At 40.9% G+C, this 13,965-nt stretch overlaps 1 protein-coding gene across 10 annotated transcripts in view; it reads right to left on the reverse strand.

Annotated features, from left to right (window-relative positions):
* Nucleotides 1-13,965, reverse strand: part of ASIP (agouti signaling protein) — a 109,110-nt gene that overhangs the window by 65,097 nt on the left and 30,048 nt on the right. For 2 of the 10 annotated variants that reach the window (XM_034640172.1, XM_034640170.1), the window contains exon 1: nucleotides 7,679-7,811. The exons of 7 other annotated variants lie outside the window; for them this stretch is intronic. Coding sequence is in view for 1 of the 3 variants with exons in the window: in XM_034640181.1 (XP_034496072.1) it covers nucleotides 5,334-5,345 (12 nt within the window). In the remaining 2 variants the exon portion in view is untranslated. Of the gene's footprint in view, nucleotides 1-5,333; nucleotides 5,372-7,678; nucleotides 7,812-13,965 lie in introns of those variants that run through there. One more of the 10 variants, XM_034640181.1, reaches the window with a different exon arrangement.

The following is a 13,965-nucleotide window of genomic DNA, read 5'->3' on the forward strand; positions in this document are numbered from 1 at the left end:
TTGTGTACCCATTGGTGGATGGGAACCAAGGATATTTAATCTAGAAAACTAAAGAAATGTGATGTTTCCATGACCAGTATGCCATGGAACAAAGCTTTAACTGTTAACAGTGCTTAACACCAGCCTCCACCCCTTCCTTTAAAGTATTTAGGTTTCTTGGCTCCAAAAAACCTCCAATTTGATTTGTTAACCTGTCTCTCAGGAGTTGGAAGTTGAAGTGTTCCAGAATATGTGTGTATGAGTGTGTGTGCTGCTCTGTGAAACATGCCTATTCTGGTCCGGTCCCTCTCTTACCAATTCAGCGGGAGCCTGAATCACAGGTAGACTTGGCCAAGGATATCCCAAAGAAGTGGGAGGATAGGTTGCTGGGCAGAGTGGCACACAAGGTTGGGATTGCTCAGGACGGGGACTCCCCAAGCTCAGCTGTGAAACCCATCTGGAAGTCTGCACTGCCCCCAGGTGGCCACACCAGAGCTCTGCTCCCCCTCACTTGGTCTGGCAAGAAGAATGTCTGAGATGGGTGTGTCTCTTCCAGCTGGAACTCTTTGGAGACCCAGAAGTGTGGAAACAAGAGGAGAAGTCAAGATCTATAATCACCAAACTGGGCACTGAAATGTCTAAGAAACGTCTTTTTGCAATGTCCCTATGTAATTTTGGCATGAATATATTCAGCAAAATCAATTCAGTTCATTCACTAGCTAAAATGCTCAGGGATTTGGGGCAAGAGAACGTCAGGTAACTGAGGTTTAGCTGAAAATAATTTTTTGCTTCTACTATTAAAGACATTTTTTTAAATCTATGAATACTTTTCTGACATTCAATCATTCAAACAATTATTGGGGACTTAGTTTATGCTATGCACTATACTAGAAATGGAGGATATAAAGATATTGTCTCTGCAAAGAGCTTACAGTTCAGGAAAAAAGACATATACGTATAATTATATGAGATGATAAATAACAATAATCAATGAGGTCTGTGCATTGATAGAGGTATACATAAGATATGTAAGCACGTAATGGACCCGGGGATGGGACTAATCAGGGCAGGCTTCCTTCCTCGGAAAAGTGATGTCTGGGGTGAATCTTAAATGATGAATAATATTATCTATGTGGGGTCAGGGGGTTGACAACAGAAGGAGACCACATTTAAGACAGAAAAGCCAGCAATAGCATAAGATGATGATGAGGGAAACAAAGGTGGGGGCAAGAGGGGCCCTAAGGGTCAGAAGAAGCAGACAGGAAGGCCTTTACACATATTAGATAATGGAGCCTGGATCAGACCCTGTAGAGCTGCTGAAGGGTTTTAAATAGGAGATACATATGGTCAGATTTAATTTTTTTGCAAATACATTAGCAGCGGTGTGGAAAGGAGACTGATGGAACATATCTGGAGACAAGGAGACCAGGGAAAATAGTCTAACTTAAAGCAGAATCATATAGGAGAAAGTAAAATAAGCACCTGAATTAGTGAGTTTGGGGAAGAAACAACAGATCTAAGGGCCTTGGATGCAAGGGGATGAAGCAAAGGAAAAATCAAGGAACGCTCTCCAGTGTCTAGCTCAGGTGACTATGTGGCTGATGGTATTACCAATTAGATGCTCAATTCCAAAGGAAGAGCAGGGCTTAGTGATGAAGGAGTTGAGTTCTGTTTTCTAAAACATCTCTGGGATACACTGAAATAGAAATATCTAGAAATCTGTTAGAAATAAAAGCTAAATTTTTTGGGAGAGATATAAGCCAGACATGCAGATCATTGGTGTTAATTTGCATATAGATCATAATTAAAACCTGGGGAACAGATGAAATTCCCAAGGAGATTAGGAACAAAGAAAAGGACAGAGATCCAGGGACTAAACTCTGGGCAAGGAAACCTTTGGTAGAATTGTCTTATATATTTTTCTGGGGCTTTGGCATTTACTAACTGCTTTCATATCTATACCTTACTCAGTTCTCATTTGGGGAGTTCTGTAAAGCAACTGGTAAAGTCAGGGGTGATTGTAATGATGCCAAGGCTGCAATAGATTCAATCCATCGGATGGACAGGATGTGGGACCCAGCACTTGCCCCCACCCCACACTGTGTCACAGAGGAAATTCCCAGCTATTGACTCGAAGCTCTGGGTTAACACGACAGAGTAGGATCCTAAAGGGACTTGAAACTCTTGCCTACACTCCCTGGCAAGAGCAGAACCGGCCTGTGACTCTGGGTTAGAAAGGCTGTGGAGGGACAGTGGCAGAGCTGACATGGAGGGACAGTGGCAGAGCTGACAGAAGCTCTACAGGTAGCTTGTCTCCAGAAGCAGAGGTAGTCTGTCTGCTTCTATGTGTCCTAAAGGCAGCAGTCCACCAACCCCAGCTTAGGAAGGGCTACAGGCTACGGGAGAGGACAATTTATCTCATATCAGTTCATTTGGCATAAAAAGAATATAATCCTAGGAAAGAAAAATGAATAAAGCAGTGTCATTAAATTCTAAATAGCTACTGTTGCCAGATTAAAACAAAAACAAAAACAAAACAAAAAACACCTCCTGGCCTGAGGTCCATTTTATTGGTTGAAAAGGAGATTAGTAAGTGTTGGATTATGTTCATGATATATTAAGCCCAAATGAGAATTTCTTCCACATGTAATTCAGGCTTGAAAGAGGACTGCAAAGGGAATTATTTTCTCATGATATGATTCTTTGTTATTTTATGCTTGTCCGTTTACAACCTAAAAATTATGTCCTGTATAACTCAATGTCATCTCGTGTACTATCACTGGTACATGCCCTAAAATTTGGAAACAAGGTTTTGATTCATGAGAGTAAATCAGGCATGGGATGTGGGAGCTAAAACTGGGGCTACTAGCTACTAGAAGTAAATCAACAAAACCAAATAGAGGATCTTCAAAGGCCAACTTCAGTTCAGTTACAAGTTTGTGTAAACCCTTTTATAACATTTTGTAAATTTTGTAAGATTTCTTTTTTTTGCATCGTCTCTGGCACCTAGGATAGGATGGCATCCATAGTAGTTGCTCAATAGATACCTGGAGCTGACTGACTGAATAAAATGGTATTAGAGCAAAATGGTATTATTATTATAGGACCCTAGGAGTCCAAGAGGAAGACAGGTTTTCTGAAAGGTACTCCCTTATCTCCCAACTCCAAGCGATACAGGCTCAGCCTAAAGTCTAAACAAGGTATGGAAATGCCATAACCAGCAATGTAGAATTGGTTCTAAGGACTAAACCTTGAAAAGGATAATTCTTTCTCCTCTTTTGAACGTGGGAGACCTGGCTTTTGATAAATAACTTTCTTTACTCTTGCAATGGTCCTGTCCCATTTTCAAGTGGTGGAACAACTTCAAAGTAGGCTCCTTCGCATAATGAAATGTTCCAGTGTGTCTCGCATTTAAATCATCAAGGAACACTCCTTATCTGCCATACATAAGGGACTGGTACTCTAAGTTTATATCCATTCAAGTATATTTTCTTGATTTTGCACAGATAACATGAGTGATGGATAGATAAACTCTGTAACTATTATTTATAAAACAAAATATCTGAGTCTCTCAAAGTCAGTTTAGGAAATTCCAAGGCCATCCTAAGAGAAAAGTGAAAACACCATCATTAGACCCTCAGCCCTGAGGAAGTCCACCTTAAAGTTATTAGGCCTGTAGACAGAGATGAAACTAACAAACCTTACATTCTTTGTCCTAGTCTGGAGCAGGGAATTTACTTTTCTTCCGAAAAGGGACTTTTGATGCCAAAGGAAAACAGAGATTGAAAATAAACTCCTCTCTGAAAGGGTATAAACTAGCTATGGAAAAGATTTCAAAAGTCTTCTGGTCAATGAATCTTACTGCCCACCCTAGTTTAGTGCTGAGGCCCTGTGCCCAGATTCTAACAAAGAACCAACTTCTATGGCTAAAATTATTTATTTATGACTCCCCTTCTCATTGTGGATCATTGATGGCAACATCTAAAGGACCAATTAGTTCCTCTTTGTTCCTCTCATTCATTAATCAGTGCATTCCTAAAGACTACACATTTTGATTTTCAACCCAAGTTAAACATAATGAGGAACCTCACTGCTGCCAAATGCCAACCCAAACCTCAAAGTTAGATATAAAGGATTTGGGGGTTATCTATTGTTTTAGAGAATTCCTGCCAAGCTCCTTGCAGAAAAATAAGTTGACCTCATTAGTAAATCACATCATCGCCATCAGTCCATTTTCTTTCCGATTTTGGTGATGAAATCCTTCTACCAGCAGAGTGGCGTTAAACTGTCAGATTCCTGGAGTAATTCTCTTTTGGACTTACCTGTGGAAATTGCTGAGTGGGAAGGGTCAGTGAACTCAGAGACCAAGCTTTGGTTCGGTGACTCCCCTCCCTTCCCACTCCTTTTTATGCAGCTCTGAGCTGTAAATAACCTCAAGCTGTGGAGCCACCCCTCAGACCGCTTTCTCTGGCCTCCCAGATCTTCAGCGCTTTCAGGGCTAAGAGGCCTCTATATTCTCCTGCTCCGTGGCCTCCTCTGCCTCAAGGATCTCTACGTCCCACGGTGTTACAACTCGGCAGGAGTTTCCCTGGTGTGAGTTATTTTGCTTTAAGGCTACTTTTCTATCACATTTCTAATATGGAAGTAGCCTGAAATTAAAATGCACAAAACTTAATTTTGGACACCAAAAGGATTTGGTGCAGCTGAATTTCAGGCATTGTCTGGGTCTCCCCGGAGTTGAGCCTGTGTGTAGGGGCTTCCTGTCCATGGCTTTGGAGCAGTTTGATAATTTGAAACATCATTTAGCCACGACAGATCCCTGTTACAGGCAGAAACTAACAGATTCCTTCCTTTCACCCCTTCCTCTTCCCCTTCCCCTCCCTCCCTCCCTCTCTTCCCTCCCTCCCTCTCCTCCCTCCCTCCCTTCTTTCTTTCTTTCTTTCTTTCTTTCTTTCTTTCTTTCTTTCTTTCTTTCTTTCTTTCTTTCTTTTCTTTCTCTTTCTCTATGCCCAACATAGGGCTTCAACCCACAATCCTGAGATCAAGAGTTGCATACTCTACTGACTGAGCCAGCCAGGTGCCTCCAACAGATTTCTTAATTAGGACTTCATCCAGTGCCATTCTCCAAGTTGAATCAATACCACTTAGTAACTATGTGACCTTAACAAGTTACTTAACCTCTTTGGGCCTTCACTTCCCCAGATGTAAAATAGGGACAATGATACTCCACAGTGTTAATGTGAACTTTAAACGAGATATGATATGTGTAGTACATGGTAAATGCTCAGTAAATTCCAGTTCCTTATTTAACCCTACCTTCTACATTTTAGAGAAAATCTATTCGCCTGCCTCACCTCTTGCTTCATAGGTGGTATAAGGCTTGGGTTGAAATATTCCTTGAGGGGCGCCTGGGTGGCACAGCGGTTGAGCGTCTGCCTTCGGCTCAGGGCGTGATCCCGGCGTTATGGGATCGAGCCCCACATCAGGCTCCTCCGCTATGAGCCTGCTTCTTCCTCTCCCACTCCCCCTGCTTGTGTTCCCTCTCTTGCTGGCTGTCTCTCTCTGTCAAATAAATAAATAAAATCTTTAAAAAAAAAAAAAAGAAATATTCCTTGAGGCCACATCTAGGAAGGATATCGGGTGAATACCCTAGAAAATAACAAGGATTGGTCTCTCTCTTTCTCAGATTACAATGGTAAGACCAAGAGATACTCTGTCTGAATTTAGCTCTACTTCAGAGAATGCTTGCAATGTTCATTTCTGGGACAAGCCTATTAGTAGGCAAGACCTGGACTCATTAACATAGCTCAGCCCAGAACCTTGAAGACAGCGGTGATTTTTATCTTACAGTATGGGGTGGAATGTATGTGGTCATATATCTGGCTGATATATAGGGCTCTTGAGAGCAAAAGTACTTGTCACAAGAACATAACATTATCAGGTCCATGTTCTAGATAATTATTTACATGACTCACAGCTCTTTGAATCAGGAATCCTCTTACTCATGTTTATTTCCTTTAAGTATCTATCATATTGCTTTGCACATTGAAGGTACTCATTAAATTGGATTGACTCAGTATCTTCGAACATGAAACCGAAGGAAAAAAAAAAATGCAACTTATAATTGCTAGAGAACAAGATCCAGACTGGCTAAAAGAACCAGAAAGAAACCAAAGCTGGGCAGAATCTTTTCTTTTCTTTTTTAGTTTTTAAATTTTTTTTAAAAAGATTTATTTATTTATTTCAGAAAGAGAGAGTGAAAGAGTGCACGTGTGCGTGGGGGGGAGGAGCCGAGGGAGACAGAAAAAAATCCTCAAGCAGACTCCTTGCTGAGTGCAGAGCCCCAAGGGGCTCGATCTCAGGACCCTGAGATCGTGACCTGAGCCAAAATCAAGAGCCAATGTTTAACTGACTGAGCCATCCAGGCACCCCTGGCAGAATCTTTTTTATGTATCAAACTTTGCTCACATAACTTTTTTTTTTTAAAGATTTTATTTATTTATTCGACAGAGATAGAGACAGCCAGCGAGAGAGGGAACACAAGCAGGGGGAGTGGGAGAGGAAGAAGCAGGCTCATAGCAGAAGAGCCTGATGTGGGGCTCGATCCCATAACACCGGGATCACGCCCTGAGCCGAAGGCAGACGTTTAACCGCTGTGCCACCCAGGCACCCTGCTCACATAACTTTTATCTGAGGACCTTCACCATCTACTAGAAAGTTATCATTGCATTCAAGAAGACTATCTTAGGAACATGTTGTTAGTAGCATAACTGGCTAGAACAGCAGCTGAAATAGAATCTTGCTCCTGAAGTTATGCCTAGTTACTAGCAAGTGATAAGACCTTTTCGCCCTACTGTGGGATGGGTTAAGGTGACACCAGCCATTTTGAACTCGTCATGGGTCTGGGAGCTGGATTCAAATCCCCTCTGCCTGGGAAGGGTCCTATTGCTTAGGAAAATTTAAGTTTTTCAGTCAATCATTCCCTCCTCTGTGTTTTTCCTTGATGCTAATGGAGTGTGTGCTACTGTAATTCATTAATTAAAATTCTTCTTTTCCTTAAAACTTAGTTTTGCTACTTTCAGGCTCACTAGTATGATTTTTTCCCCCCTGACAGCTAAAATGGGAGTGTTCCAGGCTGGGGGAGCCAGAAGTAGAGAGAGTGACTGGGGTGTGAGTAAACTGCTAATGGTGTTGTCTTCTCCACTAGATTTTAACTCCTGGAGGCAAGGACTGTGTCATTCATCTGTGTATCCCTACTGCCTCGTGTGATTCAATAGTGGCTATTCAATAAATGCTTACTTATTAATAAATGAATCAAATATAACCAACATTGTGAAAAATTATAGGTGTGAGATTGATAGTGTAGGTAACTTGCACTAGAGAAGGGCAGAAGAAGAAATCTGTGGGCCAAGATGGTCAAGGAAGTTTCTATGGAAGGAGTAGGAAAGTTCCATGGAAGATTTTTACTCTCTGGATAGAGATGGGATGAGCTATGATAAGAATATGGGCTTTCAAATCACTTAAACTCTGTGAGCCTCAATTTTCTCTCTATCCAAAAATTTACATTTAAAAAATCGGTACAATAAATCTACATTATACATAAAGAGTAAATGAGATCGCTATATAAAGTAATTAACACAGAGCATGATGCACACAAAAGAATTTTCTTCCCTCTGTAAGTTATCTTCCTTCTACTAACCTGTATAATCATTCCATTGGACTTGAAAGCTGTCCTGACAGTATTCTGGAGTTCATAGTGTCTTTCCTTCAGCAGCCAAGGAGCTTTCTAGCTCTTCTAGTGAAAGATATTCTAGGGAGGCTTTGTTCTCTCTCTAAGGACAAATGAGACAAATAAGCATGCTAAATACTTTCTATCTTCTAACCTTGAGCACATATGACTGTGGGAGACCTTTACTAACCAATGCAACTCCAATTTTATCTCCATTTCCACTTTACAGAACTTTATTATTAGAAGAGCTCTTTCAGATAATTTAAATATATGTTTCTTTTTACATATTAAAAAAAAACTTTAACCCTGAGCAGTTACGTTATTCACTCAAGCTAGTTAGTGGCAGAACTATGAATTATATACTTGGGTAGTTTTTATGCAGACATGTGTTTTCATTTTTCTTGGGTAGAATTGCTGGTTCATATGGTAACTCTAAATTTAACATTTTGAGAAGCTGTCAAACTGTTTTCCAAAGTAGCTACACCCCTATTCCTTTATTTCTGGCACCCTGGGGTTGCAAGGAAATTATGGCCCAAAAGCCAGTACTGTGGATAGGAAAGAGATACTGGAGAGAAACTGCTCCTCCAAGCATGTACCACATTAACCATGTGTTTCAAATGCATACTATCTTTGTAGTTCAGGAATGTTGAACTGAGAAATTAACATAAAAGGGGGTTTAGAACTGATCAAACACAGAGGTGTCCATGGACTGGGTAAACCTAAAAGTCTATACCTAGACAAACTATAATTTCAAAGTAAAAGCGAAATAAATGTATTTAAAGACTTACAGAGGGCGCCTGCGTGGTTCAGTCAGTTAAGCATCTGCCTTCAGCTTAGGTCATGATCCCAGGGTGCTGGGGGAGCCCCGTGTCATGCTCCCTGCTCAGAGGGGAATCTGCTTCTCCCTCTCCCTCTGCCTGCCACTCTACCTGTTTGTGCTTGGGTGCTCTCTCTCTCTCTGTGTCAAATAAATAAATAAAATCTTTAAAAAAAAATAAAGACCTATAGAGACTTAGAACATTTACCATCAAAACACTCTTACTGAAAGAACTATGAAGGAATGTACTCAAACCAGAATCAAAACCAAGAAGGGAGTAGGGGAGTGCAAGAATCAATGATGAAAAAAAGTTGTTAAACATGTTGACACATCATGCTAGCTTATAGGACTAGCATACCCTTTAAGCTAACAAAACAAGGACAGTAAGAGAAGAAAAAAATTACAGGCTGATCTTATCCATGAACATAGTTGCAAAAATCCCAGATAAAATATAAACAAATCAAATTCAATTTCATGATCAAGAAGGATATTACCACAGGAATGGTCCCACATTAGAAACTTTATTTATGTGTGGGTGGGGGATGGACTAGATGGGTGATGGATATTAAAGAGGGCACTTGTGATGAGCACTGGGTATTGTATGTAAGTAACGAATCACTGAATTCTACTGCAGAAACCAATATTTCATTGTACGTTAACTAACTAAAATTTAAATTAAAAAAAGAAAAAAGAAACTTTATTTATGTAATTCCAAACTATATAATCATCTCAATATGTATCAAAAAATTAAATAGAACTCAACATCCATTCATGATTTTGCTCTATCTATATTCATGATTTTTACTCCTCTATATACTGCCTTTTCCCATTCCCCTGTACGGAGAAAAACCCATACCCAAATCTTATTAGCCAGGGATCTGTGTAGAGAGTCTGGGTACATGCTTTTTGCAAAAGAGGAGAAGCTATTAGGATATATTTCCTGCTGTTTTCAACTCTGATTAAAGTCTTCAGCAGAGAGTCTTCAGAAGATCAGATAAAATGTTTTGAATATAAGTAGTTATGTCCCACATTACAAATTTTACTTGCCCTCTTCAAGGCCCCTGCACACCTAATTTGCAGCAGATGACTTTGCCTCTTACTTTTTAAAATTAATAATAATGTTTTATTATATTATGTTAGTCAGCCATCAAAAAGAACGATTTCTCAACATCTGCTGCAACATGGACGGGACTGGAGGAGATAATGCTAAACGAAATAAGTCAAGCAGAGAAAGACAATTATCATATGCCTCTTACTTTTAAGACCAAAACAGAACCCCCTAGTAGGAAACTCCCCTAAGTTCTTTTTGTCTCTTCTACTCCTTTCTTTGAACCTACGAGTCCCTCCCCATTCCTCTTCCACTAGACCTCTTGCTCACACCTTGCCCCATCCTTTCTCTCTCTTCTATTCTTACCTTCTTTCTGGAAATAAGACACTGGCTAAGCTCTTCAGTCTCGTCTTTTCTATTGTTCTTTTCTCCTTTTCCCTACGACTCCCCCTTCTATATATTTTTAAAGATTTTATTTATTTATTTGAAAGAGAGTGTGAGAGAGCACAAGTGGGGGGAGGGGCTGAGGAGACAGGGAGAGAGAGAATCTCAAGCAGACTCCACACACACAGAGCCCAATGCAGGGCTCAATCTCATGACCCTGAGATCATGACATGAGCTAAAATCAAGAGTCAGACACTCAACCTACCCAGGCACCCCGATTCCTTGGCATCTTTGCAGCATGTGGCACTGCTGACCTCTCTCTTCCCAAAACACAGTCCTGCTTTGGTTTCTATTACATCATCCCTTTCCTTGTTCTGTTTCTCTGATGGCTCTCTTTTCAGACTCACTTGATAGACAGCACCCTCATCTGCCAGCCTTCTAAATGTTGGCATTGCCAAAGGTTCCAGAGCACCTAAACTTTTAAGGTCTTTGTGAAGGTTAAATGAGATAATGCATATAAAGTACTTGGCACTATTGAATAAGGAAAGGGTTAAGGTATGGGCAGGGAGAGATAGGGGGCCCTTGGCTGGGCTCTAAGACTACTCCTGGCAGGCAGAAGCACTAAGCCAGAGTGAACCAGAGATAAGAAAACAGACCACCTGGCCTTGGATGTTAGGGAGTATTTTTTTTTTTTTTGGCAGCAACAATGTATCACAGAAAATGACCAAATCTCAAAAAAGTAAGTCATTAAGGGTGTTATCAATAGTCCATGCTCAAACCAAGATGGCACAAGAAACTCAAGGCCACAAGCTTCCCAGTCAGTTCTCAATAAAAGACTGCCACTAAAAGCCCTCAATGGCAACCCATTTGGGACCCCATTCATTCTAGAGAGCTTTCTTCTTTCCTTTCTGCTCTCATCTTCACTTAATAAACTTTCACTTCATTTCACCCTTTTGTGTCCATGAGATTCATTCTTCAACTCTGTGAGACAAGAACCCTGTGATCCTGTAACACTATGCCTGGCACATAGTAAAAATCATTCAGTAAATGGTTAGGAGAATGAAGATGGTGACGACGACGATGATGATGATGAGTTCGCTATTTTCTTCCAGCTTCATACACTCTCTTTGGGTCATCTCACCCATTCCAGGGTTTCAGTTCCCACACACGATGGATGGATGGAAGGATGGATGGATGGATGGATGGATGGATGGATGGATGGACAAACAAATCAACAAGTCAATGAAAGTCATTCTACTAAAGGAAAAACAAATCAACAACTTTCTCTAAGATCACCAGTGACTTCCAAATCGCTAAAATTGCTAAAAGACAATTTTCTGTCCTTATCATGCCTGAACTTTCTGGAACATTGGACACTACAGAATATTGTCTCCTTCTTGAAATTCCCCTTGTCTCTTGGCTTTAATGACAAGTCTCTCTTGGCTGTCCTTGTCCTTCTCTGTGTACTCCTCGGTTTCCTTTACTGACTTCCTTCTCCGTGGCACCTTCAATATTAGAATACTCCACACTTCTATTTTCCACTCTCTCTCTCTCTCTCTTTTTTTCAGTATGTGCTCCCTGGATGACCTAATCAATGGCTTCAGACTCTGCAGCTAGGGCACAGGGGTACAAGAGCCCCTGGCTCTGGGGCTCCCAAACAGACCAGTTTCAGCCACATACTGCCGAACATCCATACCGCTACTCAACATTTTCAATCTTTCATCTAACTTCTTGAACATATGGAATATAGCTACAACAATTGTTACATATGTCTAGTAATTCTAACTCCTGTGCAATTCTTGATCTGTTTATATTGACTGTTTTCCTCCTCATTATGCATCATATTTTCCTGCTTCTTTGCATGCTGGTAACTTTTATTGGATGCCAGACATTGTGAATTTTGTCTTATTGGAGGTGGTAATCTGAAGATTATTTTCTTTGCTCTTTTACAGTGGTACTTTACCCAGCCTCAGGTAGTTTCCTCAAATCATGTTCTGATTGGTATTTAGTTGAAGACTCAAGGGAGATTCTCTGTAGATCTCTGGAGTGTTCTGTCTCTGTATGGCCCTCTTCTCAAAACTGTGCTCTGTGAATTCTAGCTGCTTTGGCCTCCCTGGATCTCCAGCTCTATCTTAGTTCAGGAAGATTGCTGAACTCTACCTGAGTTGTCTCTCCAATAACAGGATTTAGAGTCAAAACATACCATGGGAATAAAATCAACATGACTTGATAAGCAATTAGAAAGGGAGGAAAGGAGGATGGTGATAGTCTGAACGGTGGTGTCATTCCCCAAGTTGGGAATTGATGAACAAAAACATAGACTGGGAGCTGGACAGGACAGGGGAGATAAGGAGCTTGGCTTAGGGCATAATTAAGGATGGGGTCTTTATGGGCATAGATAGTTGTGTATATCTGTCTCATGCTCAGATGGAATAAATGAATTAGAGGTGGAGATTTCAGAAGCATGAGTACAGAGTAGAAAGAAGACTTTATCTACCTCCATTTTGACTGCAAACTTTCTAATTGATTAAATTCTTCTCTCCAACTTACCTCTTAACTCAGGCAAAAGACCCTGAGGACAAAATGTCCCCTGATGGGAAATAAAACAATCCCCTCAAGCAATAAGGACTGCCTTGAGCCAGCAAAACTCCTGCCCATAACTGGCCCCAAGACAATGATCAACTTGACCTTCACTTCCCACCTGCATGTACCCACGGACTTCTGTCCCACATTTTCCTAATATAAACCTGGAAGTATTTTCAGCACTTTGGAAACAGTCTTTAAGACATTAGTCCACTGTCTTCCGGTGCTGGCCTCACTGAAATAAATTCCTTTCTTGTTTTACCACCACTTGTTTCTCAGTCTTTGGATTTTGTCAGCAGTGTGTGGCCAAACCTGGTCTGGGAGCCCCAGAGCCAGGGGCTCTTGTACCCCTGTGCCCTAGCTGCAGAGTCTGAAGCCATTGATTAGGTCATCCAGGGAGCACATACTGAAAAAAAGAGAGAGAGAGAGAGAGTGGAAAATAGAAGTGTGGAGTATTCTAATATCGAAGGTGCCACGGAGAAGGAAGTCAGTAAAGGAAACCGAGGAGTACACAGAGAAGGACAAGGACAGCCAAGAGAGACTTGTCATTAAAGCCAAGAGACAAGGGGAATTTCAAGAAGGAGACAATATTCTGTAGTGTCCAATGTTCCAGAAAGTTCAGGCATGATAAGGACAGAAAATTGTCTTTTAGCAATTTTAGCGATTTGGAAGTCACTGGTGATCTTAGAGAAAGTTGTTGATTTGTTTTTCCTTTAGTAGAATGACTTTCATTGACTTGTTGATTTGTTTGTCCATCCATCCAGCCAGCCAGCCAGCCAGCCATTCAATGGACACTTAGGCACCAGTGTCTGGGGACATAAATATGAATGAAAACCTCTACCCTGAGGGAATTCCCTGTCTAATAAACAAGGTTGACATACAGCTTTTAAGTGTTAAAATAGAGTGAAGTGTGAAAGACTGATTGGTAGCACATAGGGAATGTCAGAGAAGCTTCCCCAGAGGAAAAACTAGAATTGAAATCCAGAAGGATGGAGAGGGGCTCGTCATCTCAGAGAGGGGACTGGAGGATAGGAAACATGAAGGGTAAAAGCTCAAGCAGTGAGTATGCTTAACCCTCTGAACTTCTCATATTGTTAAACTAACAGAATTGGGTCTGACTAGGGTTCCTGGTAGATCTTTAGGAAATAGAACCAAACTCCAAAAGGACAGAAAAAGAAAGATCAAACCTTAAGGGTAGGGCACAGGCAATAATGAGAAGGGTCAAAAATTCAGTTTGTAAATAAATAGCCTAGCAAGTCCCTGGATTGTTCTCTTTATTCCCAAATCCCTGGCTTGCTTGCACTGACCAAGTGCTAACCTTGTTCCAGCCCTAAAACATTTACCTCCTAAATCTATAGGTGATGACCTTGTCAATTCTAATCTCATCTTTCTTAAGGGACCAATTTGATTTTCATATCTCATGAT

This window comes from Ailuropoda melanoleuca, chromosome 13 (genome assembly GCF_002007445.2).
Source record: "Ailuropoda melanoleuca isolate Jingjing chromosome 13, ASM200744v2, whole genome shotgun sequence".
NCBI lineage: Eukaryota > Metazoa > Chordata > Mammalia > Carnivora > Ursidae > Ailuropoda > Ailuropoda melanoleuca.